General features: G+C 39.8%; 3 protein-coding genes across 4 annotated transcripts; 1 reads left to right on the top strand and 2 right to left on the bottom strand.

The window, feature by feature from the left end:
• The first annotated feature begins 3,498 nt into the window (after positions 1-3,498).
• LOC136760332 (polypeptide N-acetylgalactosaminyltransferase 15-like) lies at positions 3,499-13,711 on the top strand. Of its 2 annotated transcripts, XM_066715681.1 has the most exons (9): positions 3,499-4,086; positions 4,852-5,018; positions 5,296-5,500; positions 9,029-9,196; positions 10,990-11,107; positions 11,458-11,652; positions 12,254-12,355; positions 12,877-13,020; positions 13,372-13,711. In XM_066715681.1, the coding sequence occupies exons 1-9, from the start codon at positions 3,521-3,523 to the stop codon at positions 13,519-13,521; spliced, it is 1,815 nt and encodes a 604-aa protein (XP_066571778.1). In that variant the 5' UTR covers positions 3,499-3,520; the 3' UTR covers positions 13,522-13,711. The 2 variants fall into 2 exon arrangements, with proteins under 2 accessions (XP_066571778.1, XP_066571779.1); XM_066715682.1 differs by lacking the exons at positions 12,254-12,355; positions 12,877-13,020; positions 13,372-13,711 and adding an exon at positions 11,736-12,022.
• Positions 13,712-15,674: 1,963 nt separating this feature from the next.
• Positions 15,675-17,819, bottom strand: LOC136760334 (vitelline membrane outer layer protein 1-like). Its single transcript, XM_066715683.1, has 3 exons — positions 16,891-17,819; positions 16,390-16,502; positions 15,675-16,172 (listed from the first exon to the last, which is right to left on the bottom strand). Exons 1-3 carry the CDS (start codon positions 17,107-17,109, stop codon positions 15,875-15,877), a joined length of 630 nt encoding a protein of 209 aa, XP_066571780.1. The 5' UTR covers positions 17,110-17,819; the 3' UTR covers positions 15,675-15,874.
• A 2,164-nt stretch (positions 17,820-19,983) lies between these two features.
• vmo1b (vitelline membrane outer layer 1 homolog b) lies at positions 19,984-23,723 on the bottom strand. Its single transcript, XM_066715684.1, is given in 4 exon segments — positions 19,984-20,109; positions 20,416-20,758; positions 21,003-21,115; positions 23,394-23,723. Coding segments are annotated over 3 exon segments (603 nt in total). The 5' UTR covers positions 23,586-23,723; the 3' UTR covers positions 19,984-20,109; positions 20,416-20,460.
• Positions 23,724-25,143: the final 1,420 nt, after the last annotated feature.

Below are 25,143 nucleotides of genomic sequence, written 5' to 3' on the forward strand. Positions count from 1 at the left end.
GTTTATGAAGTAGAAGATTATAATAAAGCCAGTAAATCACCCTATAACCTTGTTAACATAATGTATCTTATGGAAAACTTTTTTCAGATTCCGACAAAAATGTAAAAGAAACAACAGCCATTCAACAGAATATGTGACATGCGTACCTCCACTCTCTCTGTCTCTCAACAGGTTTTTTTAGATGAACACATGCTGAAAGTTGTTGCTCATTGCCTAGCATTGGGTAGCTGGATGCCACAGAGACGAGATGGGTCTGATAAGTAACTAGATACGAGTGTCTTTCCTGCAGAGGTCCCATCAGCTGGGTCTCACAACTGCCAGGTGTAACCAGCCACCAACTTGTAATCAGGCTTTTCCCAGTGCCATTATTAAAAAACATCCCTGGAATGCTGCTTCAATTTGTAAGCTTTCATCTTCTGCATACTCTCCCAGTGATTTGTTTTTTCCGACCCCCAAGGCCTCTTTCAGAGATGGATGGAGGAAAAGAATATGTACAAAATAATTACAGCTAAACTGCTGAAAGACGGCGATGTGCAGTTGTAAGTGAATTTTTTAAAACCTGTTTATATGTACACATCCCGCTGTTAACATGAACCATTGTGTGTTTGCAATTGTCAACACCAAAATAAGTACTGGATTGAACAGGATGTGCAGGAGCCCACATGAATGGGTTTGTATTCCCCTCGTACTTACCGATTTGCAATGAATTCTACTTAGGTAGCGCTCTGGACACTCGTGAGATATGTGAGCATGTTTTGTATGTCATTGTGGTTATATGTGGCACTGCAGTTCTGCATACACTGACCCTACATTATCACTACAGTAAGAAACATTATGTACAGAAACATAGTGATCATTATTGACAGTCATTCTATAGCTCTGAACGTTACTTAGTAGATGCCTTTTCACATATATTAGGTCCATATGTTTGCTATATTTCAGTGCAAAAGCAACCGGTTAACATCTTCTTGCATTTGTATAAGCATCAGACCTGACACAACTCTTGCTCCACAGGGGTGAAATCAGTTGCATCAGCACAACCCTGTGTTTAGGAATGAGTATAGTGGGAATATAACCACACTTTTAACAAACTAAACAAATCCCAGACAGATACTTAAACGTACGTTCCTATTTCCCAGAATCTGAAGGGAATTCAGCAACTGGGAAAGTTAGTTGACCCATAAAAATGTTAGCCGTGTCCAAATCCTCATTGTGTAAAATACATGAGAATAATCTAAAATTATTTGTAATTATGCAAAGTGACCATCCATATTCTATTGTTATATTGGAACACTTCCTCAATCTAATATATATTTAATTTCACCTTGGAACATTAACCCAGTATCTAATTTGTTGGAATACTTTCAAAAAAATTCCAGGTCTCTCATTTGTATTGCATTGGGGATTTGAAGGGGGTTTTGTGACAAGTTGTTTTAGTGTGATTGCAGGCTCAACAACTCTTCTCCTGCTGCCAGAAGAAACCATTGCAAGGAATTTTCATGAAACAAAAGATGAAGCTGCTGTTTTACTTAACAACAAAACAAAACAAACAAAAACAATCTAATAAACAAAAAAATCTGGATGTATTGACAAACTTGACTGCTATGTTTTTGGACTAACCAAACAGGACCCGAGAAACTGCATATTTAACATAGCGTCAGTACTGGACAAATAACTATCCAAGACATTAAAAAGAAATGGTAGGCGTATGAAAAATTCCACAAACACCGTTAAAACGTTCACCTCTCCTCCCTCTTAAGTCTATAACTAATTTCACACAGAAACGTACAAACAGTGTCACGTATAAGAAATACAGCACACGAAAACAGTTGCAATTGTGAACTCCAGACATAGCAAAGGGAATTCTTGCATTGTGAGATCCGCAGCTGTATCTTGAGTGATTGATGAGTTACAACCAGACAGGCAATAAAATGGGAGAATGTGTGGCTGGACTGTGAAGACATATGTACATGTGGGAAACAGGTGTTTTTCACTCTGCAAAACAATACGTCTTTACCTTCGAGATAAAAAGCATAGATTCTCTTTGGCGATTCTAACCCACTGACTGTATTTTGCCAAACCAGTGATCCAAATGGGAGGAAGGTCAATTGGGCCATTGCTGGGCAGCACAGTGCAGCTGCTAGGTTAATTTGAAGACACTGAAATGCCATTATCCATGGGTCACCTTACATAAACCATGGGTCTGAGTACACAGTGGCCAGTAATACTACTACTATGACTACTACAACTACTACTAATATTAATAATAATACTTAGTAGAGTAGGTGTAGCAGTACACAGCAAAAGATGATAAAAACCTTGTTAAAGAGACAGTCGTACATGAATAATTTAGTATGAAGCCAGGAAGAAGAAAAAAATGTCTGCCAAGAAATAATTTAAACTATAGAAATCAAGAAGGCTGGCACTGCTACTAAAAAACAGTCATAAGATCTCTTTGTATGCCAGCTCATCAGTACACATGACTGTGAGCTTGTGTACCTTATAAAGTGTCATAATCCAGGCATTGCTGGCACAGACTTTGGGAACAGAATGCTAGAAAGTTTTTAAATAAAATAATAGTAATAAAAAAGCTCATCCTTTTCAAATGGAAAGTCCAGCTAATTGGCAATAAACAAAGCTTTCCATCAGCTCATCCACCTCTGCCTAGCAAGACGCAACCCAGGTTCAACTGCTTGTGGGTAGCATGCCAGCTACTAAAATTTACTTTTGTATTGTTCACATTTTGCAAAGAATGTGTCTGTATTTTACCATTCCAAATTAATAATAATAATAATTTGTTTTTAAACATTATATAATGTGCTTGTACATATATACAAATATACATTTACATGTTTAAATTTCATGTACACACACACTTGAATTTTAATTTTTACAAATCACAATTAGAAGTGTAAGTTCAGTTATTTGTTAAATTTCCAGCCCCACATTCTTAATGGACATTCCAACATCAGATATGAACATCATTTGAATGATCATTTGAACTTGACGTTGCTGCATGCACATGCTTCCTTAAAATGCGAGCACTAGGACCCCGAAGGTCACCGAAAACTGTCTGTTTGTCAAGTAAAGTACATCTTGCCTGAGAGAGACAAGTTGTAGGAGAAAAATAAGAGACAGGAGTTTCCATCTGCTGATCAGATTAGACCTCAGAGTTCATACTGAACAGGATTAGTTGACCTAGAAAATGATGCATAAAAAATCTGTCCTGTTTGTTATGTTTTTTTGTTTTTGTTTTTGTTTTTAATAATAATAATAATAATAATAATAATAATAATAATAATAATAATAATAAAATCTTAATAGTATGAAATCAATAACAAGAAAAAGTAGTCGCAAAAAAGAAAATACAATATAAATTCCCTTGAAGAAAAGGAACATGGAGGGTTAAAATTGGAGTACTCATATTTCACATGTGGATGTTCATGGTTAAACTCGCAATTATAAAATGCAGTTTAAATACCAATGTGTTTTGGGGGTGTTTGTGTTTTGTTTTTGGAGTATGGCATGCTCTGTAGCAATCAGCTGGTGCGCAGCTGGATGGGTGGCTAGATATAAATCTGTCTCTTCTGCTTGCAACATGAGATTGAGGTGCAGGTACAGATTGTGTAGGCTGCAGTTTGTCTTCTTATGGTTGGTGTTGGGGTTCCTGGCGATGATGGTGACTTTTCTCGACCCTCTTTTCGGTGAACTTTCCAAGAAGCCGCTTCTTGTTCCGCGACACCAGCCCGAAGAGCGTCCCTGCGCCGTGGACGATGTTCTGGACCTTGATGGACTGTCCTCCCTGGGATCGCTGAAGGAAGACCAGCTGATCATAGTCACATCGAAACTGAGAAGTCAAGCAGATCATCCGAAGCAGGGGAGGTACAGGGTGCTGAGGGCTGGAGGCAGAAAAGAGACAGGCATGTCGCAGTCCACTCACGGGGATCTGGGCAAACCTGTGCACCTCTCTCTGCACGGGTCCGAGAGGGACCTGGAGGAGTCGGGACTGAAGAGACATGGGTTTAATGAAGTTGTCAGCGAGAAGATCTCTCTACACAGACGGCTGTCCGAGGTGCGTCATCCTTTGTAAGTAAACCCGACCTTCTGTTCAACCAAGAACTTCCACCGAATTCTCAGACACGCTTTGATTTTTGTATTTTTGTATCTAACCAGCAATATATATATATATATATATATATAGTATGTTCAAAAAATTAGGTTGCTTTAATATAATAGCAGGCATGTTCACGTTCATGATAGTATGTAAGTTACTAGAAATACATGTAATTATTATTATTATTATTATTATTATTATTATTATTATTATTATTATTATTATTTCTCATACAATGGAAATGTTTTTTCCCTAATGAAACCTCCTCCATATCACCAAATCAATTAAGTCATATGATTTAAGATTAATGGGGAAGATGAGAGGGTACAGCTGGGTCTTTTCCAAATACCAAGGCGCTCTACCAGCCAGAGACGGGCAGAAGGAGAGCTCTGCCCACTTCAGGGTTGAGAGGGCCTGATCCTGGGGGGACTGCATAACGACATTAACAGGGCCGGGGGGTGAGTACAGCCACCTGATATGGGCGCAAAGTTAACCATGCCTCCTTTTTCACCCCCTCCGTTATCCCGGGTGCAGAGGGTCATTTCTTTGGCCTGTCCCTCCAGAGACCATTCCAGAACAGGACTAAGACTGTCTTCCCTCAGGGATGAGGGACTAAGGGAGGGGGGCAGGTCTTTTCAGGACTGTTGTGTTTACATTCAGGAATATATATTCAATCTTCTTATATCCTGAACACTTTCAATTCCCAAACCTGTGTCATGTAAACCCTTGTATTCCAGGTGTCTCACACAGCAGTACAGCACACACTTGCCAACAGCCAGTGTAATCATCTGCTTCCACAACGAGGCCTGGTCCACACTGCTGAGGACAGTGCACAGTGTCCTGGACACCGTGTCTAGGGAGCTGCTGAAGGAAATCATACTGGTGGATGACCTCAGTCAACAAGGTGGGTCGTTGTCACAGTGGGTAACAAGGTACACAGTCGGTTACACTCTGCACTTGGCAGAAGGCAGGGTTAACCAACTGATGATGCTTCAGTTTAATAGGAAAATTTAGACACAGTGCATGTCGCATAAGACACAGTGCCCTTATTATAAGGAGCTACTTCCATTTTATCTGTTGGTTGATCTTCACTCGGTCTAAGGAGTAAGAGAATAAAGTGGACAAGGGCTGCTTTGTCACTCCTCAGGTCCAAGCCTCTTAACGTCTGCTGTTCTCCACAGGCCATCTGAAGACAGCTCTCAGTGAGTACGTGGCCCAGCTTGAGGCCGTGAAGCTGATCAGGAGCAACAAGCGCTTGGGGGTTATTGGAGGCCGGGGGCTGGGGGCGGCACGGGCCTCCGGGGATGTGATCGTGTTCATGGACTCTCACTGTGAGTGTCACCCAGGCTGGCTGGAGCCACTGCTGGATAGAATAGCAGGAGACAGGTGAGACCGTCAGTCCTCTTTATATTCGATACTCATCAGGACTCTGTGGGAGTGTATTCTTTTTGTGCTCTCTTTCATTTCTCCCCCCCTCCAGTTTTATCCAGTTAACCTCCTGAAAGATCTTGCTTACTCATTTTATACTTTTTGCCTAAAGATAGGTTGTGTACATACTCCTGTTTTATTTCTTTTATTTCCTACATGGCTCTAGTAGACCCATGAGGAGTGATCGGAGTGATGTACCAAGGTAATTCATATTTTCTCACCACACCTAAATTTAAATCTTGCACATTCAGCTTAAATGAAATGGACTGTATTTGGGCTTACTCATGCAAAATAGGTGTATGTCTAGTCACACAAGCTATTATCCAAAGGATCTGTGAGGATTGAGCAGCTCCCCAAAATAGAAACCCGGGTGGTCTCAGCCCAGCTCTTTCAACATCTTTCCACTTCACTTTCACTGCCCTTTATGTTTTCTTGACAAGCAGTATCCCACAAAGACCTCCAAATGAAATGCAGGGACACTCCAGCATCCACCAGTGGGTATAGTGCTGCTTGTGAAGTCCCCTTGTGTGAGTTTCACCTGACAGCTGTGAACCGAACTTTGTGACAGAGAGAGGGAAATGCAGGACTCCTGTGTAATGGAGTCACGGTGCGTAAGGAGAAGTGTGACAGGGGCTGTAGAGGGATGAGTTACAAGAATTAGGGGTTAAGAAGTGAGATAGATAGGCAGTAGCACAAAAGTGTCAGTCCACGCATGAATTACTTATTTCTGAAATGAGTTTTGGTTTAAACATGTGTTTGCTTTCTTTCTTCTTCTTCTTATTCATTTTCTTCTTTTCTATTGATTTTTTAATTATTATTATTTCTTTATTTAATGGCAGGCGCCCTTAACCATAGTGACTTACAGTTTTTGGTAGTATGCTGCTAAAACCTGCAATAAAAAAAGAAAAAGAAAGTGGAAAGGTATGTTTTCCCTAAAATTGGCATCTTTCTGAGTTAATCAGACCGCAGTAATACGCTGTCATCTTGTGATTTCCAGTCTGTCTACCCCAGACAGGGTTGCGAGAAGCAGCGCCGGGCACTCATTTAATCTTAAACACTTTTGTTGGAATTGAAATTTCACAGTGTGGGACCTGTAATTGAAGGGATTATTATTTTATTTTTTTGAGTGTCTGAATTTTGATTCAGCTGCATCTCTCTGGGTAAAACCTGCAAGTCTCTCTCAGGGTAAATCTCATGGGTTACTGCTGAGGGGCCCGCTTTTAGATTCAATTAGATTCAAAAGAACATGCTCTCCTTGTCCATGAAGTAAATAGTTTGTGTCTGATCAAAAATGTTTTCAAAGTGGAATGGAGATGTTTAATGGAACTTAACATACTTGATATGTTTGCATTGTGCCCAGAAGCCAGCAGAACATAAGAGTGAAGGGACTGGAATTGGAGCAAGTGAAAGGCAAGGACAAGAATCTTAAATAGGATGTGAGCAGAGATAGTTTCCCAGTAAGGAGTCCAAAGAAGAAGAGTTATATTGGAGAAGAAAGACATCTATCCACCGAGATCAGGTTGAAATGGTGATAGTCGGTTGCGGAAGCTGTAGTTGATGGGGGCTATTTCAAATGTAATGATGAGAGACAGATAACAGATATTTAAATGGATGTGCTCAAAGAAATAAGCCAAATTTGTTTCTTATAGAGGAACAACAAGTACAAATTTTGCAAGAGCTTTGAATAGCCTTAAATACTGTAATTCAGCCCCTTGAAAATGGGGAATAGGAGAAATTACCCCTCAGTAACACTCATGGTCACTTTCCCCAGCAGTGCCCATTCTATGCATTTGGGAATGGTGTCCAATAAATCTAGAAACAATTCAGAAACCTCTATTTCAAATCCATATTGAACAGGAGAAACAATTCTCCTAAAAGTTTTAATCTTTGCAAATAGAGCTGCTTATGAATAACAAGTTCAGCTTTCACAAACAAACTGAGATGCACGATGTCAACAGAAATATTTGATTGTTTTACCACCTAGCATTTTTCCACAGTGATATATGACTAGGTATGAAGGCAGACTTTAAGGCATTACTTTGTTAATCTTTTATATGTCTAGTATATGCTGTTATAGCAAAGGAAAACAGTAGGGTAGCACGCATCACAGTACAATAATGACATTATTAACATTGTACTGTAAATGAGGATGAAAAATCTCAGACATTGCCTAATTTCTGCGGCCATGGGATTTAATGCTTCTCAGTAGGCTTTTGAAAACGTGCCACAGTCAATTACGCTGTGCACGGACACTAATGAGCAGACGTGCCCTGCCTGGGACTCGGAGTGTTACATCCAGGATGCCTGGTGCGTATATGTAGTTAATCTCTTGAAATGCCATAATCTTGAGTCCTGCTCTATGTATTTGAGCAAATCCTTTTCATGTTCAATCACTATCAGCTGGATAATTACTTACCTACTGGTCCACCTCTCATGATACAATTTTACTTATAATATAAGTATTTATAATATAAGTATATAAATATACTAATTCCATTGTAGAATGGTTTTAGAAGTAAAACAAGTGTTTTTGGAATCCTAAACAACTGTAGCTTAATTTAGCATCTGTGTGGGAGTTTTATTTAAAAACAAAAAACGTATAACTGGGAATTGGCAAAAGAACATGAAAACAATGAATATTACAGAATGTACAATATTGTGTTTTTTTTAGCTTGTGGCATTATTTTTGGTTGCCATGGTAGCTTCTATTTATAGAAACTCAGATGGTCTTTTCATCTGGCCTCTGTTGAATCGGGCTTTCCACATGTGAGAGGCCTAAACTGTATCCAATATTCACACGGCCCGTGTTTCCCCAGCTTTTCAACATCTGTGTCCAAGAGTTGTCAAAAAAGGAAAAGTAACTATAGCAACAACAGTAAATCTGCTGTAGGGACTTATGTGAAAAACATTAGTTGCTAAAAAATCAATCCCTCTTGCCCTAAGTTTGCTACAGATGAAAGCAGAGTCAAGTGGGATTTGTAGGAATCAGTTGCTTTTTGTTTGCCAATCAAGACTACGCATAAGTAATGTAAAGAAAGTAAATTATTCATTAAACATATAACTAGCAAAAACATATATACAGTGCATAATTTTTTGGATTTGTTTACATATGTCACATTTTTGTATGTCAAAACATGAACTAGTCTACCTTGAAAAATAAAGAAATAGGCCACTATATATTAGTTAAAGTAATTTAATACTAATAATTTTATTAGGGACTTTTTTAGGGAATCAGGAGAATGAAGTTAGATAAATTAGGTTAAATGCAGCTGGGCATCTTCTCATCTTGAAGTCATATATTTCCCAAGGTTTTGCATACAATTTAAGTAGCACACACACCAGTCTATGGTGGAGAAATGATCCTATAAATCTTCACATCTCATTCTTCCTCTGTCCTGTCTCAGCTCCCAGATTGAAGTCCCCAGGAGTGTAATGCCCTGGACTGAATGGAAATCCGCTGATACTCTCCCATGTTTTCTCTCACAGAAGTCGGGTCCTGTCCCCAGTGATCGACAGCATCAACTGGAACACATTTCAGTATCATGGCTCCCCACATCCACAGAGGGGTGTGTTTGACTGGAAGCTGGATTTCCACTGGGAGCCTGTGCCCAAATACCAGCAGAAGAAACATGAATCCCCTATCCACCCTGTCAGGTACAACTGTGACACTAAATGCAGAAGCCAAGAAACAGGAAAACAGTGCTAAAGCTTCTCATTGTTGCACTGTAGTTGTGGCATCTTCCTGTAGAAGATAGTCTGCAATTTCATTATTTTGTTTTAAGACAAATCAAACGGTGCCAGTAGTGAATCAAAGTGGTAATGGAGAACAGGTTAATAATCATTATCATTATTAAAGTATCATGTTTTCCTTCAGCAGCTAACCACAATGACCAAATCCATAAACACCACCCTAAAACCATCTTAAAAAAACCTTTATTTAATAATAAATAAATAATTCCTTTCTGTGTGCAAAAAGTTTTAATGGATTATCTGCTAACCAATTAATTAGCTTAATTACTTCAAATTAAGATGATCCCACTTTTCCTGTTATCTTCCTTCAGAGTCCTGACATAATTACAGTTGCTTGAACCAACCCTCTCTTCTGATACCATCATTTTCAGCATGCAGTAAAAAGATGCACACAGCAACGTTTGATTGTGTGTTTCTTACCATTGTCTTCTGATTATGTGGACTCACAGTATATAAAGCAAATAAGAATGGACTACATCTATATGTATATGTATATATATATATATATATATATATATATACACACACACCGATCAGCCATAACATTATGACCACTGACAGGTGGAGTGAATAACACTAATAATCTCGTTATCATGGCACCTGTCAGTGGGTGGGATATATTAGGCAGCAAGTGAACAGTTTGTCCTCAAACTTGATGTGTTAGAAGCAGGAAAAATGGGCAAGCGTAAGGATCTGAGCGACTTTGACAAGGGCCAAATTGTGATGGCTAGACGACTGGGTCAGAGCATCTCCAAAACTGCAGCTCTTGCCGGGTGTTCCTGGTCTGCAGTGGTCAGTACCTATCAAAAGTTCTCCAAGGAAGGAAAAGCGGTGAACCGGCGACAGGATCATGGGCGGCCAAGGCTCACTGATGCACATGGGGAGCGAAGGCTGGCCCGTGTGGTCCGATCCAACAGACGAGCTACTGTAGCTCAAATTGCTGAAAAAATGAATGCTGGTTCTGATAGAAAGGTGTCAGAACACACAGTGCGTCGCAGTTTGTTGCGTATGGGGCTGCGTAGCTGCAGACCAGTCAGGGTGCCCATGCTGACCCCTGTCCACTGCCGAAAGCGCCTACAATGGGCATGTGAGCATCAGAACGGGACCACGGAGCAATGGAAGAAGGTGGCCTGGTCTGATGAATCACGAGTTCAAGGTGTTGACTTGGCCTCCAAATTCCCCAGATCTCAATCCAATTGAGCATCTGTGGGATGTGCTGGACAAACAAGTCCGATCCATGGAGGCCCCACCTCGCAACATACAGGACGTAAAGGATCTGCTGCTAACGTCTTGGTGCCAGATACCACAGCACACCTTCAGAGGTCTAGTGGAGTCCATGCCTCGACGGGTCAGGGCTGTTTTGGCAGTAAAAGGGGGACCTACACAATATTAGGCAGGTGGTCATAATGTTATGGCTGATTGGTGTATATACCTACTGTTGGGGGATGAACAAGGTGCTGGGCTCTTTGAATATGTGAGATCTAGGACAACCGCAAAATGTAAGTAAACTGAATTCAAACAGCCAATTCTACTCAAGGACTCTACTTAATTTACTAGCTTTGCAAAATGAGCCATTGAAGGATATTACTCAACAGAGACCTCCCTGTTCTTGTAGTGACTATCGAAGGCCTTGGGCATCCAGTACCATCACCTGTGAACTGGTCTTGCATGTGCTGTAATGGTTGTGCTCTGTGCAGGAGCCCTGCTTTGCCGGGTGGAGTCCTGGCTATCGAGCGTCACTATTTTCAGAGGATTGGAGCCTACGACCCCGGCATGACCTTATGGGGATTGGAGAATGTGGAGCTGTCCATCAGGGTAAATGACCGTTGTCTGTGTCACCTTTCCTTTGGCGTAAAGTATTTATCATGTGAGGAGTCACGCATAAATGTTTTTGGATGTTGACTCAGTGGTCCCTAAAGGAGGTTTGTGCATGCAGTAGTTTGTGTTTCCATTAACACAGGGTGACAAACTCAACATGGTGGAAGATTCTTCCTGAATGTGGTTTGTCAGGTTGATGTATGTGAGAAAGAGAGTGGAAATGGTATGCAGGAGCATGAAGGGAATCAGGAGAATGAAGTGCAGCTTTTTGGGATACAGATTGACTTCATGTTCACACAGAGCCCAGCTGTACCTGTGTCTGTATTACTCCATACCCTGTCTTATAGGTGTGGCTCTGTGGGGGTTCCATGGAGGTCCATCCTTGTTCCAGAGTTGGACACCTGTACCGCAGTCACATCCCCTACTCTTTTCCTGATGATGACATGGTGGAGAGAAACAAGATTCGTGTGGCTGAGACCTGGCTAGACTCTTACAAGAGGATTTTTTACAAGCGAGACACAGTGGCCTACTTTATAAGCAAGGTGAGGGATGGAACATCTATTTTTCTTGCATGTGTTAGTTTTGTCATGTATGTGTTATTTATTTTATTCGCTGTGCTCACTAGGCAGAGAATGCAAATTGTACGGAAAGACTGCAGCTGCGGAAGCGGCTTGGATGCAAGAACTTTCATTGGTTTCTGTCTGACGTCCACCCAGAGCTCTACATACCACAGGATACACCTGGCCACTCAGGAGAGGCAAGACTCAGTTCCCCATGGTAGTTTGAAATGATTGATGCACATCAAGTAAAATAAAGCCAAATAATAAAATAAGTTATGGACATTTCATGCATGGCAATATATATTTACTATTGCACTGAATTCAGAATTTTACAACCAGTGGAACATGTGGAATGAACCAGTGTATTTCGGTTACGCAACTTAAGGTTTTGTGTTGTGACTTGCGTATTTTTCATTTTTCAATATAAATAAATGTGGCCCTTAAGGCAACCCCTCTAGAATGAATAGTCCACTCACAGGCAATGTATTACTCAAAGTACAAATCCCAGTTTGATGTGTATCATGCAAGATCACATGTTTGGAGTGCCATATTAATCTATTTTTGAACACCTGTATGTTTAAAGCTGTACAATGTTGGCACTGGCTATTGTGCAGATCACAAGAATGGGTGGAGTACGATGGAACAGCCCATGGACATTTCACCCTGCAGTGGAAATGGAAATCAGGTACCCTAAGCTACCATCACTCATTAATCTACGTTCAGTGATATTGACTAATATGTAACAATTGTAACTATGCAATTCCATTTAGTAGCCTGCAGTATAAAGATGATGATAAAGTTTGATTAGAAAACCTCTAGTGCAAGATATTTCTTCTCTATATTATGTCCTGTGACATGTTTTTCATTAATGTTTACCAATTGTTGCAAATACAAGTGTAATTATAGCTTTGAATGTGATCTGTGTCATTTTGGCTTAAGATGCACAACTGCATTTAAAAGCAAAGCTATTAACTCTCAATTATTTCTTTAAAATGGCATTAAACGTGAGAACAACTAGTTTTGTGTCAAGGCCATTTACTATCAGGTTTTAAAGACTTAATTGCCACTCAGATAGTATATTATAAATAATCTGGGAATGCAACTTGTTTATGCAAATGGTTAGTATCTGAGTTGATTTTGATGAGCCGCACAGATGGCGTGTGGAGGGTTAAAGATTGTAGCGCTCTCCCTGGTGTTCCCCTGCAGCACTGCGAGTACAACACGCTGAGGGAGATCCGATGTGGCTCGGCGGGGCAGCTGTGCTTGGATGTGAGACAGGAGCGGGTCACTGTGGCCGCTTGCTCCCTGAAACAGCACACCCACCTCAGGCAGCAGTGGAGAGTGGTAAATGTAAGCTGACGAGAAATTAAATAATGATAATCACCAGGATCAAATTTGGCAAACACAACTTACGGTCACCTGAGTCATAAAGCTGTAGTTATTGTTGCCTTCATTCAGCCTATTCATATTGTCTAGTCTCCATTGCCATCTGCTGGTGTGTTTGTTCTTAAAATGGTTGTTCAGGAAATTATTTTACTACAAAGAAAGCTGACTAAATGCTTTTGAATATCAATTCACACAGCTGTAACTTTCTATTTGTTTGACCAGGTTGAAATAAATGAAATAATTAATAAATCTATGCCACAGCTGCCCTGTTCATGTGGGACATTGACTTAATTTGGTGTTGTTTTGTCATTGCAGCACAGCGGAGAGATAGTGCACGTGGCGTCTGGCAAGTGCATGGAAGCAGTGGACAGTGAGGGTGGGAGGGGCCTGTTTCTGAGGGCGTGCAGTGCCGCCCCCCAGCAGCAGTGGCTTTTCGAGCAGCTGATTGTCCTGAATGAAGGTTGACAGTCAGGAACAAAGGCACCCTCATCTCTCCCTACAGTGTCCTCTTTCATGCTCATTGCACCTCCTTAGTCAAATGAGTGCAGTGGAATCAAAGGACTGTCTATATATCCGATGCTAAAGCATGGCCTGGTTGTATATATACTTTATATTAAATGCTGGCCATTGAACAAGAAATAAAATCATGCATCTGATTTATAAATGATTGGAATAGTCATTGTTTTTGATTTCTACTGAAACCTAAACTATGTTTATCAAAATCTCTAAAAGAAATACGCTTTGGTATGATATGATAAATTCAGCTTCCATAGTAATATTCTGAGTGAGTGAATATATGGTTGTAGTGCACTAGCAGTAAAGTATGAGGTCAATTTTGTTTACCTGTACTTTTTTTGTAGAAGTAATGAATACTAATTTCCTTTTACAGTTAAGACAAATGCAAGGATTTAAATCATACATCAAACTATCCTCACACTTATGGAGACCACTTTACATGGCAGTGAAGATACACAATCTCTTTAATTAGGTGAATCATTGAGAAACCTCCTATCTTTCCACCTGACCAATTGATATTCAGAGGAGAGAGGAGGCTTAGCAATGAGGTTTCCTGTTGCAACAGAAATGCATAGAATGCTGCTGTGCACAATTACCACAGCTGATGATGTTTATGGCAGTGGTGTCATATGGATGAGGTTAGCTATATATAGAGAGAAATATATTGTGTGTGATATCTTTCATCTGTTGCACCTTGTTCCTGTTTAATCATTTGGCTCAGAGCTCAGCTTAGGAAGCCCTGCAAGGCTACAGGCCTGTCAGCAGTTCCTTGCAACAGGATCACGGGAGTGCATACAGCCGGTGTGGTGTGACTGTCAGCAGTATTCTATCTCACTATAACATATTCATCGTCAAAGTGAGTTGTGCTGGCGTTAACGGGATTGTGCAAAGGCAGAGACCTTCTGGCTGACTGAAGCAAAAAAATAGAAAGTTATCGTGGTGCGGCTTTTGCACAGTGCAACTGTGTCCTCTCCCGGCACAATATGCATAGGTTTTATTTGTCACTGACTTACATTAGTGGCTCTCTTTGCTGATCAATGGACCCCTACTCAGATGAGTGATAAACACAATGGCAGGGAGGGTAGCTGACTAGCATACAACAGATTCCTTAGTTTAGACCTAGAAGGCAACATAGTTTATAAGACAAAACCATAAAGAAATGAATAATTGATTTTGAGATCAGCGAAGCCTCCAAGGCTTTTAGGACAATGGCAGCATGGGAATAGAATGCCCTTGATGACTCAAAAAAAGCCCAACCATTAAAAGGTCACATGGTATTCTCATTAGGGGAGAGTGGGAGGATATTCACTGGGGTTCAACACAGGTGTCTTTAAAGTCCTGGAGGACATAATTCCAGCTGAACTTGTGATTCGATGATGGAAGACAGGTGAACATGTGTTGTTCTGCTTTGCTTAAGGTAGTAGTTTGACTGTGTGCTGCTGATGTGATGAGAAAATAAAATTAAATAAAATAACCGGACTGAAAAACAGAATCCAGTAAAGACAAAAATAGCAGATTTCACAAACAGCATTCATAGCATCATAAACTCTAGTTGTATATACCTTTTTAGGTGTTAAGAAACCAAACATTTTAGTAACAATTGTAGCTATGCACTTCATTTTTGAGTTTTATTTGTATATATATATATATATATATATATATATATATATTTGTTTTGTAACACTTTGGAGTCAATGTAAAGATTCCAAAGACAGCAGGGAGTGAAAATCCGGATATTGTCTTCCTTGGTTGGCCACCGTTAGTTGAAGTTAAAGCACACTGCTCTTCCTTTCCTACACAAACAAAACAGTGAGTTTTGTTTGTTTAGCCAGACAGTGATGTAAAAGTTGACCCGTTGCTGTTGTTTTTTTACTGCCTGTCCTCTAAAAATATCTCAGAACTGCAGATGCTTTTAACTTTTTGCTTTGATTTTCCTGTTATTTGACCTTTCACCTCTAAATCTAGTGTCGGCATTATTCCTAAAAATAACCTGCAGTCTTCCTTTACAACTACAACACTATAAACAATAAAGCATTTGTTTGTGGAACTTAGCTGGTTTCATGCATGTATCCTGACAGCTTTTTGTTCAAGATTTGTTTTTAATGTTGTGGGACATACTGAGAAACCACCTGTTTTTTGTATGTTTATTGTGCAGGCGAAAAACTGATATGAAAGGCAGGTACACACAACCACAGCCATGCAACACTAGTGAGGCAAAAGCCAGATTGTATGAGAATGATCTGAAACAGAAGAAGGTCTCACCATGGATTTGCTGGTGGTGGCAAGAGATAGCTGCATGAATCTAGGAGCAGCAGAAGAAGCGCACGTCATTCAGGGCGCTGTCATCCAGTCCTACTTGGTACGGCTCCTGCTTGGTTTCGATCCCACAGATCCCTCCTTGTGGGCATTCATCACTCCAGTTGCCGTAGTCTCCCCAGGTGAGACCCAGCCCTTCAATGACTGGGTTGCTGCTGCAGCGAAACTTGATGTTGTTGGCCGAAGTGTCGTCACCAAAATGCCCTTTATGGGGCTCCACTCTCAGCTGGAAGGACTTGAGGACACCATTGGGACACCACAAGGTCTGTGTCCACTCTCCGAATCTCAGGGTAAACAAATTAAAGACTTGAGGGTTACACTGAAAGAGCCTGACTTAAAATAGACTTAATTACATTGCTTTTTCAGAATTCTATCATTTATTATGCTACTTTTTTAATATATAAAACTGATATGCTACATTTTCTGTTAACAACTATTCACAGTGCCTTTTTGAACGTAAGTCTCCTTTGACAAAAGTGTCAGACAAATAAACATACTTACAATCCAATGTTTGACTCAGTGGTATAAAGTACACTTCTGTCCGAGGGCTTAGAGCAGAACAGGCGAATCCCATTGAGAGCAGTGTCATCCAAGCCTAGCTGATTTTCCTCTACCTTTGAAACAAAAAATCACAGTGACACATATGCCCACATTTACTGTGCTTTGAATAGTTTTTTATAATTTTATTAGCTTTTTAAAATACTTTTTAAAATCACTGTCAAAGCAAATTAAAATCTGTGGGATCTGTGACGTTTAATCAGGTTTCTGAAAGTGTAACATTCAGCACCCTCTACACTGAGGAAAAGGCAATTAATTTGCAGTATGTGTTCTACTTTAAAATTCCTATTTGAAATTAGAGATCGGCCATACCTTGTTACTGTTATTGTTCTTATTTTTTCTTCAAAGAACATTTGTTTCTCCTTTCATTCATGATGTTGTGAATTGCACTCAATGAAGAATAAAAAAAAAAAAGAGAGAGAACTACAACTGGGGACTTCTTACCCTCAGACTGAATCCTATTGCATAGAAGCCCTCTGGACACATTTCTCGCCAAGTCCATGCTCCAAACTGTCCTCCGTTGGTGACGTTTATAGTGGAGTAGTATGCTCTCTCTGCAAAAATTGTCCCCGCTCTTTGCACAAAGCTGGTCTCTTCCAGGTTACAAGATACTGGAGAGAGTACAAAAAGGAGGGACAAGGAACTGAGGAGTAGCAAAGCCATTCCAACTAAATTATACTGGGCTCAGTCTGATACACTGGGGCAAGGTTATTAAGTCTGTTTCCTCTTTATACCCCCGCAACATTTCCCAGTATCATAAAAAAAACATTTTTGTTTAACGTCCATAACATATCAAGGTTAATCTAATCAACATTAATAATTACCAAGCCTGAGAAAGGTTTTCAGGGAGAAACAGGTGCTTCGCTGAACACATGAGATTTGAGTGTAAATGGACTAGCTGAAAAACAACATAATTTCTGAGATTGTTTACAATATTTTTTATTAAAAACAAATCTATTTTTCACATAATACAAATAATTGTAGACTGGAGCTCACAATAATTGCTAATAAGTATTTATCATTGATCAACCTTGACATGTCATCACATAACGAGGAGGATATATAGAACTTGCTGAGTGATGAGTGTACTTCTAGTTTTAATTAATATATTTTTGTTTTTGATTCATTGCTCAGTTAGCACAATTAAAATTAATTTGCCCAGCATAGGGATGGTCAGCACTTATTATTATAGTCATGAAAATAGGTGGAGGTAACTGACTTTAAACAAGCCAAAATTAGATAATTTTGTATTTGTTGGTACAGGTGTACAGACACCTATAAAAAGAAAAAAGTGTTATGAGGCAGAAATGAATAATGAATAATAGATTCTGTATGAACATCATGCCTTTTCTCACACGCTTGTCTAAAATGTCAAGGCTATGTAAAATAAACAAAGTGGTGGGGTGCAACAAACCTGAGTTCAGAACTGAATTATATCTAGGATAATTTTAAAAATAAATTAATAGATACATAAATATTATACAAAATAAGTAAATTAATTAAAATATAAATATATTAATTAATTTATAATTTAGAAATAAACCAAAATGTATTTATTTAGCTATCTATGGCCTCTCTATATCACTTATTTATGTATTTATCTAGTTATCAGTTTATTTATATCTATTTATTTAGTTAGTTTTTTAAATTTTGGCACAATCTTTTCACCCGTGAACTTCTTCCTAGCGTGTTGGTGCTCAGACATTGAAAATGCAGGCCTATAGCCTACGTTTTTCCGCTTAATTTATCCAGTCACTGAAATGTTTGCATTTAATAGTATTATTACTATGTAAATAAAAGCTGCATTTTGTTGGAGGAAACCGAATACAAATACTAAATATGGTCAACATAACCCCTCCTACTAGGGTCTGCCGTCACCACTTTCAAAGTGGGGAGGCGTTGTTCCAAATTTCTTTAAAGAGTAGGACTCAAATTCACTTTCCAATTCAGGTTCTACTGTTCAATCAAAGATTAGGACTACACAAATACAAAATAAAAGTAATATTTTATCAAATATACACAAACAGAATAAAAATTTACATTTTTTTAAAGCAAGATTTTTTTTTAAGTGTTAAAATACGGGCTTTAAAGGAAATTAATGATATATGTGTGTGTTACAAACTTGTGCTTTCAGTTATCTTACGTAGGTGTTGAAATACAAATCTCATGAAAACCTGTCACTCGCTCTTAAAAATGGAAGCGTTTAGTTTTAGCGTTAAAAATTCATAAAAAGAAACATTATTTCTTACTCTATGTGAAGATGTTGACAAAAGTTTCTACACTTGCCCACTAGGCGGTGCTGTATTGAATGCAGAGAGCAACACCATCCCATCCTCGCGATTCTACATGCATCAAAGCGCCTAGTAGATGGAAATGTTATGCAATTGAGGTGAGGGGGGGGCACCCCTGTAGCTCCCGGAAACAAAGGCATATGCATTGAGTCTTCACAATTTAGCCCCCTATTGTAATCTATGGAACAACTACCGCAAATCCCCACTAGAGGCATAGAAATGCTGCTTTATCCTATGCTTTCCTGGCCCCCTAGAACTGGCATTCACTTGCTTCAGCCTTACATCTCGCAGCTTGCAGGTGCCACACAAGGCATGCTTTAGCCGGCCTGCTCCGCGCCTCCAGAAGCTGATATGCCCTTGTTTAAACCTTACATCTCGCAGCTTCCAGGTGTGCAAATGGCATGCTTTAGCTCCAAGCTTCTGGAAGCCGCTGTGCACTTGCTTTAGCCTTATTCTCTCAGTTCCGTATACAGCGCTGCATTTGTCGCCTTCATTTGATCCCATGGAGAGGCAAATACATTTTAAACATGTGATGTCTTGAAAGAGCCTTTATTTATACATTTGTGTATTTATTTCTGTATTTATATGTAGTGTATTTAAGACAATGTAATAGAACGAGGACAGGTTCATGTAGCCTGTATTGCCTGTAAGCCGCAATACACCAGCACCAATTTCTCTCAGCTCCTAGGGGCCACACACTGCATGTTTTAACCCTCCGGCTCTGTGCATCCAGAAGCCAATATGCCCTTGTTTAAGCCTTACATCGTGCAGCTTCCAGGTGCGGCACAAGGCATGCTTTAGCCCACCTGCTCCGTGCCTCCAGAAGCCAAAATACGCATGCATTACCAGATGTGAGGAGGACACTCTTGTAAGTTGAGTTGAGTTACTGGTTTTAATGATGCAGAAATTAAGACTAGTTTGGGTCCTGAATTGTGATTATTATTGTGTCAGAGTGCATGCCACAACAGCAAGAGATGCAAGTGTAATTACAGATGTTTCTGTGATTATGATCTGGAATTTCTTCAGCTGCCGTTTTAAGATACACAAAAGACAGTTCATACATGAAGAATACCAAACCTATGAATTATTCACATGGAAAAAATAACATGTTAATAGCATGCATTTACTGCATGGCTGGCTGTTTTAAACTATTTCCTGCCAATACCACCTGATACTGAGACATTCTCTGCAGGTTTAATATGGATTTCTCAAATTCAGATTAAAAAGAAATCAAATGACAAAAGCATTGTTGTTGTTTTTCATTTATTTAAACTGGTATTTAAAACTTGCAGGGGGATGTAACGATTCCCAAGACAGCAGGAATGGATGTCCAGATGTTGTCCTCCAGTATTAGCCATCTCAAATTGCCCTTCTTTTCCAAGGGAAACAAAACAGAGCAGTTCATTAGTTTTGCAGGAGAGTGATGTAAAAGTCGATCCAATGCTGACATTATTAATGCATGTTGTCTTCATTATTGCTTAGATTTCCATGTAATCGTACTTTTCATCAGGCAGGAATGATTTCTTAGGTATGTTATATTTCTGACAGGAATACTGAGTGTGTAGTGTACAGAGGTTCAACAAAGACAAATGGCATTGATACACAGCAGCAGCTACCCAGCATGCATGTTTCAAAGCTAGTTTTGATGAGAAACATCCAAAACAGAAGAAGAGCTCACCATGAGTGCACCAGGCCAGTGGTGACCAGAGCTGGATCCACAGTCCTAAGCGCAGCAGAAGAAGCGCACATCGTTCAAGGTTGTGTCATCACCATCACCTTGCCTTGGCTCCTGCTTGGTTTCTATGCCGCAGATCCCTCCTCGTGGGCATTCCTCACTCCAGCTGCCGTACTCTCCCCAGCCGAGACCCTGCCCTTCAATAATTTGGTTGCTGCTGCAGCAGAACCTAATGTTGTTGGCCGCAGTGTCATCACCAGACCCTTGAGGCTGTTCCACTCTCAGCTGGAAGGACTTGAGGACACCGCTGCCGGGACACCACTGGGTCTGTGTCCAATCTCCGAAACTGAGGGAAGATGAAGCATGAGAAACTCCAGTGTTACACTGAACAAGCCTGACTGGTAAAATAAGATCAATAGACTCATCTTGCTTTTAGAAATTCTGTATTCTGGAGATTTTTAATTGAATTATTACTGTTGCACTAGGTACATTTTCACAGTTCCCTTTTGCATGTAAGTTACATTTGATAAAAGTGTACATTTGACAAGTAAATAAACAGATAAAAGTATAAATATGTTAAGGAAACCTACAATCCAGCGCGGGCCTCAACTGTAGAAACAGCTGTTGGTTGTCCAGGCTTGGAACAATACAGGCGAATGCCATTCAGCGCTGTGTCATCACCTTTACCTTGATTTCCTTCAACCTATTACAAATATACACTCACCTAAAGGATTATTAGGAACACCTGTTCAATTTCTCATTAATGCAATTATCTAACCAACCAATCACATGGCAGTTGCTTCAATGCATTTAGGGGTGTGGTCCTGGTCAAGACAATCTCCTGAACTCCAAACTGAATGTCTGAATGGGAAAGAAAGGTGATTTAAGCAATTTTGAGCGTGGCATGGTTGTTGGTGCCAGACGGGCCGGTCTGAGTATTTCACAATCTGCTCAGTTACTGGGATTTTCACGCACAACCATTTCTAGGGTTTACAAAGAATGGTGTGAAAAGGGAAAAACATCCAGTATGCGGCAGTCCTGTGGGCGAACATGCCTTGTTGATGCTAGAGGTCAGAGGAGAATGGGCCGACTGATTCAAGCTGATAGAAGAGCAACTTTGACTGAAATAACCACTCGTTACAACCGAGGTATGCAGCAAAGCATTTGTGAAGCCACAACACGTACAACTTTGAGGCGGATGGGCTACAACAGCAGAAGACCCCACCGGGTACCACTCATCTCCACTACAAATAGGAAAAAGAGGCTACAATTTGCACAAGCTCACCAAAATTGGACAGTTGAAGACTGGAAAAATGTTGCCTGGTCTGATGAGTCTCGATTTCTGTTGAGACATTCAGATGGTAGAGTCAGAATTTGGCGTAAACAGAATGAGAACATGGATCCATCATGCCTTGTTACCACTGTGCAGGCTGGTGGTGGTGGTGTAATGGTGTGGGGGATGTTTTCTTGGCACACTTTAGGCCCCTTAGTGCCAATTGGGCATCGTTTAAATGCCACGGCCTACCTGAGCATTGTTTCTGACCATGTCCGTCCCTTTATGACCACCATGTACCCATCCTCTGATGGCTACTTCCAGCAGGATAATGCACCATGTCACAAAGGTCGAATCATTTCAAATTGGTTTCTTGAACATGACAATGAGTTTACTGTACTAAACTGGCCCCCACAGTCACCAGATCTCAACCCAATAGAGCATCTTTGGGATGTGGTGGAACGGGAGCTTCGTGCCCTGGATGTGCATCCCACAAATCTCCATCAACTGCAAGATGCTATCCTATCAATATGGGCCAACATTTCTAAAGAATGCTTTCAGCACCTTGTTGAATCAATGCCACGTAGAACTAAGGCAGTTCTGAAGGCGAAAGGGGGTCAAACACAGTATTAGTATGGTGTTCCTAATAATCCTTTAGGTGAGTGTACAAAGGTCACATATACACATTGACTGGCAGCTTTAAATTCATTTGATTCAATGACTGTATGACGCCACTGTAATGTTGAAATTACGCAGCATTAACATGACATCAGGATCTGCAAGGTTGAATCCACTTACAAAGGGATGTTCTTCTGTTTGTAACTTTCACCCTGCATTTTACTGAAGTAGTTTTCCTTGTTACTGTGGTAATGTTCTTCTTTCTTATGGGAGTTTCTGATTCCCATAACAAAATATGGTTTAAATTTCACTCAATTACTGTATTTTCTTGAGTTTTAGTCAAAGCACAGGCGATAGGTATAAGCAGACTAAGCAATTGCTTAGTGTGGCCCCCATTATATATTTTTTCTTATGATTTAATTTGCATTATCAGTATGGAGGCTTGCGACTTTGTAAAGTATTGTTATTTCATAAAGAGTTTGGCACTGCGCTCTTACTTCACCCATGATTTCAAGTTGTGTATGTAATTGTATAAATAACTTAAAATCTACAACTTCTTTTAAACTGAAGAATAGTTTCAAAATCTGATTAGGTCAATTAAGTGTTCATGTAAGCAACAGAGTTGGAACCACAGCCTTCAAAGCTGAATAAATTATTGGTCTTTTGTGACAAAATACATAGATTGCTCATGTTGCAAGAGCTAATCAGCACGATTAGAATATGAAGACCTCTGGAGTGAGAATGTGTTTCATCTGTACATTTATTTTTCAAATATTTCTAACTTTAACCTTTTTCATATATATAAAGGAAGTACAGCACTGTCAAATGCAGAGGTTTTCTTGATTTGTAACTGAAGAAATCAAAAGGTTTAGTGTTAATCTTGGTTTAGTAATAAGAAATACAGTTTAATTGTAGTGATTCAGCTTTCACAATTCACATACAAATCTATAACAACATGAATAAGGCTGTTGCTTTACACACAAAATACTTACATTGCAATTCAACTGTTCCACCTTAAATTAAATGAAGACACTACCTCTACTGTCATGAATTTACCAGCATGTAAATAAGGAATTACATATATTCTTACCCTCAGACTGAATCATATAGCATAGTAGCCATCTGGACACATTTCTCTCCAAGTCCATGATCCCCATCATCCTCCATTTGGGACGTATATTTTGGAATAGGAAGATCTCCCAACAGTGGCTGCTTCCACTTGCTGAAGAAAGCTACCAGGGTAGAGCACAAGAAGAAGGGAAAGAGAACTAAGGAGTAACATCGTTATTCCAACACAGTTACAATCTGCAAACTCTGGGACACTGGAGGGAAAAGGCAGACTGACTCCAGATACTTAACCTACATCGAATATACTTTACAAGCTTTCATAGTTAATCATTTCTACCCAGTGGTATTCCTCACTCTGTCCTCCCTCAGCCCCCTCCATCCTTAGTCAACACTTAGGGTAACTGTTGTGTAACTTTGTGGTAACTCCTTGTTGGGAGCAGAAGTCAATGTCCATGTTCTGTTTACCTGTCTACAAAGTCCATGTTGTCAGGAGAGGTGATTATCCAGTCAACACTTATGGTAAATGTTGTGCCACTGTTTCTGGTAAGTCAATATTAATGTTCTATGTTCTGTTTGTTTGCTTGCTAAGTCCACATTGCCAGGAGAGGTGAATGCCCTGTATTGATCCTGTGTTCCATCTGTTTGTGAGCATTTTGATTTATGCAGAAATATTTGAAAGCTAGAGCTAGAAGTGACGAGGGGGTCCCCCATGTTGCAATAATGAAATCAGAGTGTTTAAAAATACGGCCAGACATTAAAACCCTGCTGGAAAAAATAAAAAGGACAGCACAGCAGAGAGGAAAAAAATCTAAAAATAGGCATGATATTATAATATTATAATAATGAAAGCAGTAAACTTTCTTGTGATGAGATATATGCACTAGCATTGGATAAAGGTGTCTGCTAAATTGTTTAATAACGAATACATCAAAAGGAAATTCCATGCAAGGGTGCTTCACTAACTTCACTCAAACGATTTTATTAATATTTTATGAACAACTTGATGGTGTTTCAGGCTGTTGTCCTGTGAATGGTGTGCAGGTCTGTTGTATAACAGCCCCGCAGAGACAATCAGTATGAAGACGAACACAACAGCTTGTGCCCATTTACAAGTTAAATGAATTAATACATAAATACAGCATATCTGGGTTTCCCTCTAAAACAGGGGTCCCAAAATGCGGCCCTCAAGGATGTTTGGTGTGGCCTCCCAAAGCCAACCTTCAACCACCCCTTTTCTGAAACTTTACTATATGTTTACACTTTATGGCAATTTTCTGTTACAAATTACACATGTAATTCTGTTCCCTAACAGAAATGTATAGGAAATTAAATGTTCTAGTGCAGCACCCCCATCCCATGCAATCGCAGGAATTTGGCCCTTCATCACCAGACGTTGGGAACCCCTGCTCTAAAACATTAAGGACTGGTTTAATAAATGCGTCCATAAGTCCATAAATATGAGGGGCCATTTAGGAAATAATTCAAACTTTTTGTACATACACATTTGAAACACTCACATACACACATGAATACATACAGTGAGGGAAAAAAGTATTTGATCCCCTGCTGATTTTGTACGTTTGCCCACTGACAAAGAAATGATCAGTCTATAATTTTAATGGTAGGTGTATTTTAACAGTGAGAGACAGAATAACAACAAATAAATCCAGAAAAACGCATTTCAAAAAAGTTATAAATTGATTTGCATGTTAATGAGGGAAATAAGTATCTGATTCCCTATCAATCAGCAAGATTTCTGGCTCCCAGGTGTC

The sequence above is a fragment of the Amia ocellicauda genome, chromosome 10 (genome assembly GCF_036373705.1).
Source record: "Amia ocellicauda isolate fAmiCal2 chromosome 10, fAmiCal2.hap1, whole genome shotgun sequence".
Lineage (NCBI taxonomy): Eukaryota > Metazoa > Chordata > Actinopteri > Amiiformes > Amiidae > Amia > Amia ocellicauda.

What these genes read in the sequence shown, in the direction of transcription:
- LOC136760332 (XM_066715681.1), top strand. Translation starts at nt 3,521, where the DNA reads ATGGCATGCTCTGTAGCAATCAGCTGGTGCGCAGCTGGATGGGTGGCT. An exon ending in GATAGAATAGCAGGAGACAG is followed by an intron (nt 5,501 to 9,028) that starts GTGAGACCGTCA and finishes TTTCTCTCACAG; the next exon opens with AAGTCGGGTCCTGTCCCCAG. An exon ending in TGGCCTACTTTATAAGCAAG is followed by an intron (nt 11,653 to 12,253) that starts GTGAGGGATGGA and finishes GTATGTTTAAAG; the next exon opens with CTGTACAATGTTGGCACTGG.
- LOC136760334 (XM_066715683.1), bottom strand. Translation starts at nt 17,109, where the DNA reads ATGGCTTTGCTACTCCTCAGTTCCTTGTCCCTCCTTTTTGTACTCTCT. An exon ending in CAATAGGATTCAGTCTGAGG is followed by an intron (nt 16,503 to 16,890) that starts GTAAGAAGTCCC and finishes TTTGTTTCAAAG; the next exon opens with GTAGAGGAAAATCAGCTAGG. An exon ending in ACTGAGTCAAACATTGGATT is followed by an intron (nt 16,173 to 16,389) that starts GTAAGTATGTTT and finishes GTTTACCCTGAG; the next exon opens with ATTCGGAGAGTGGACACAGA.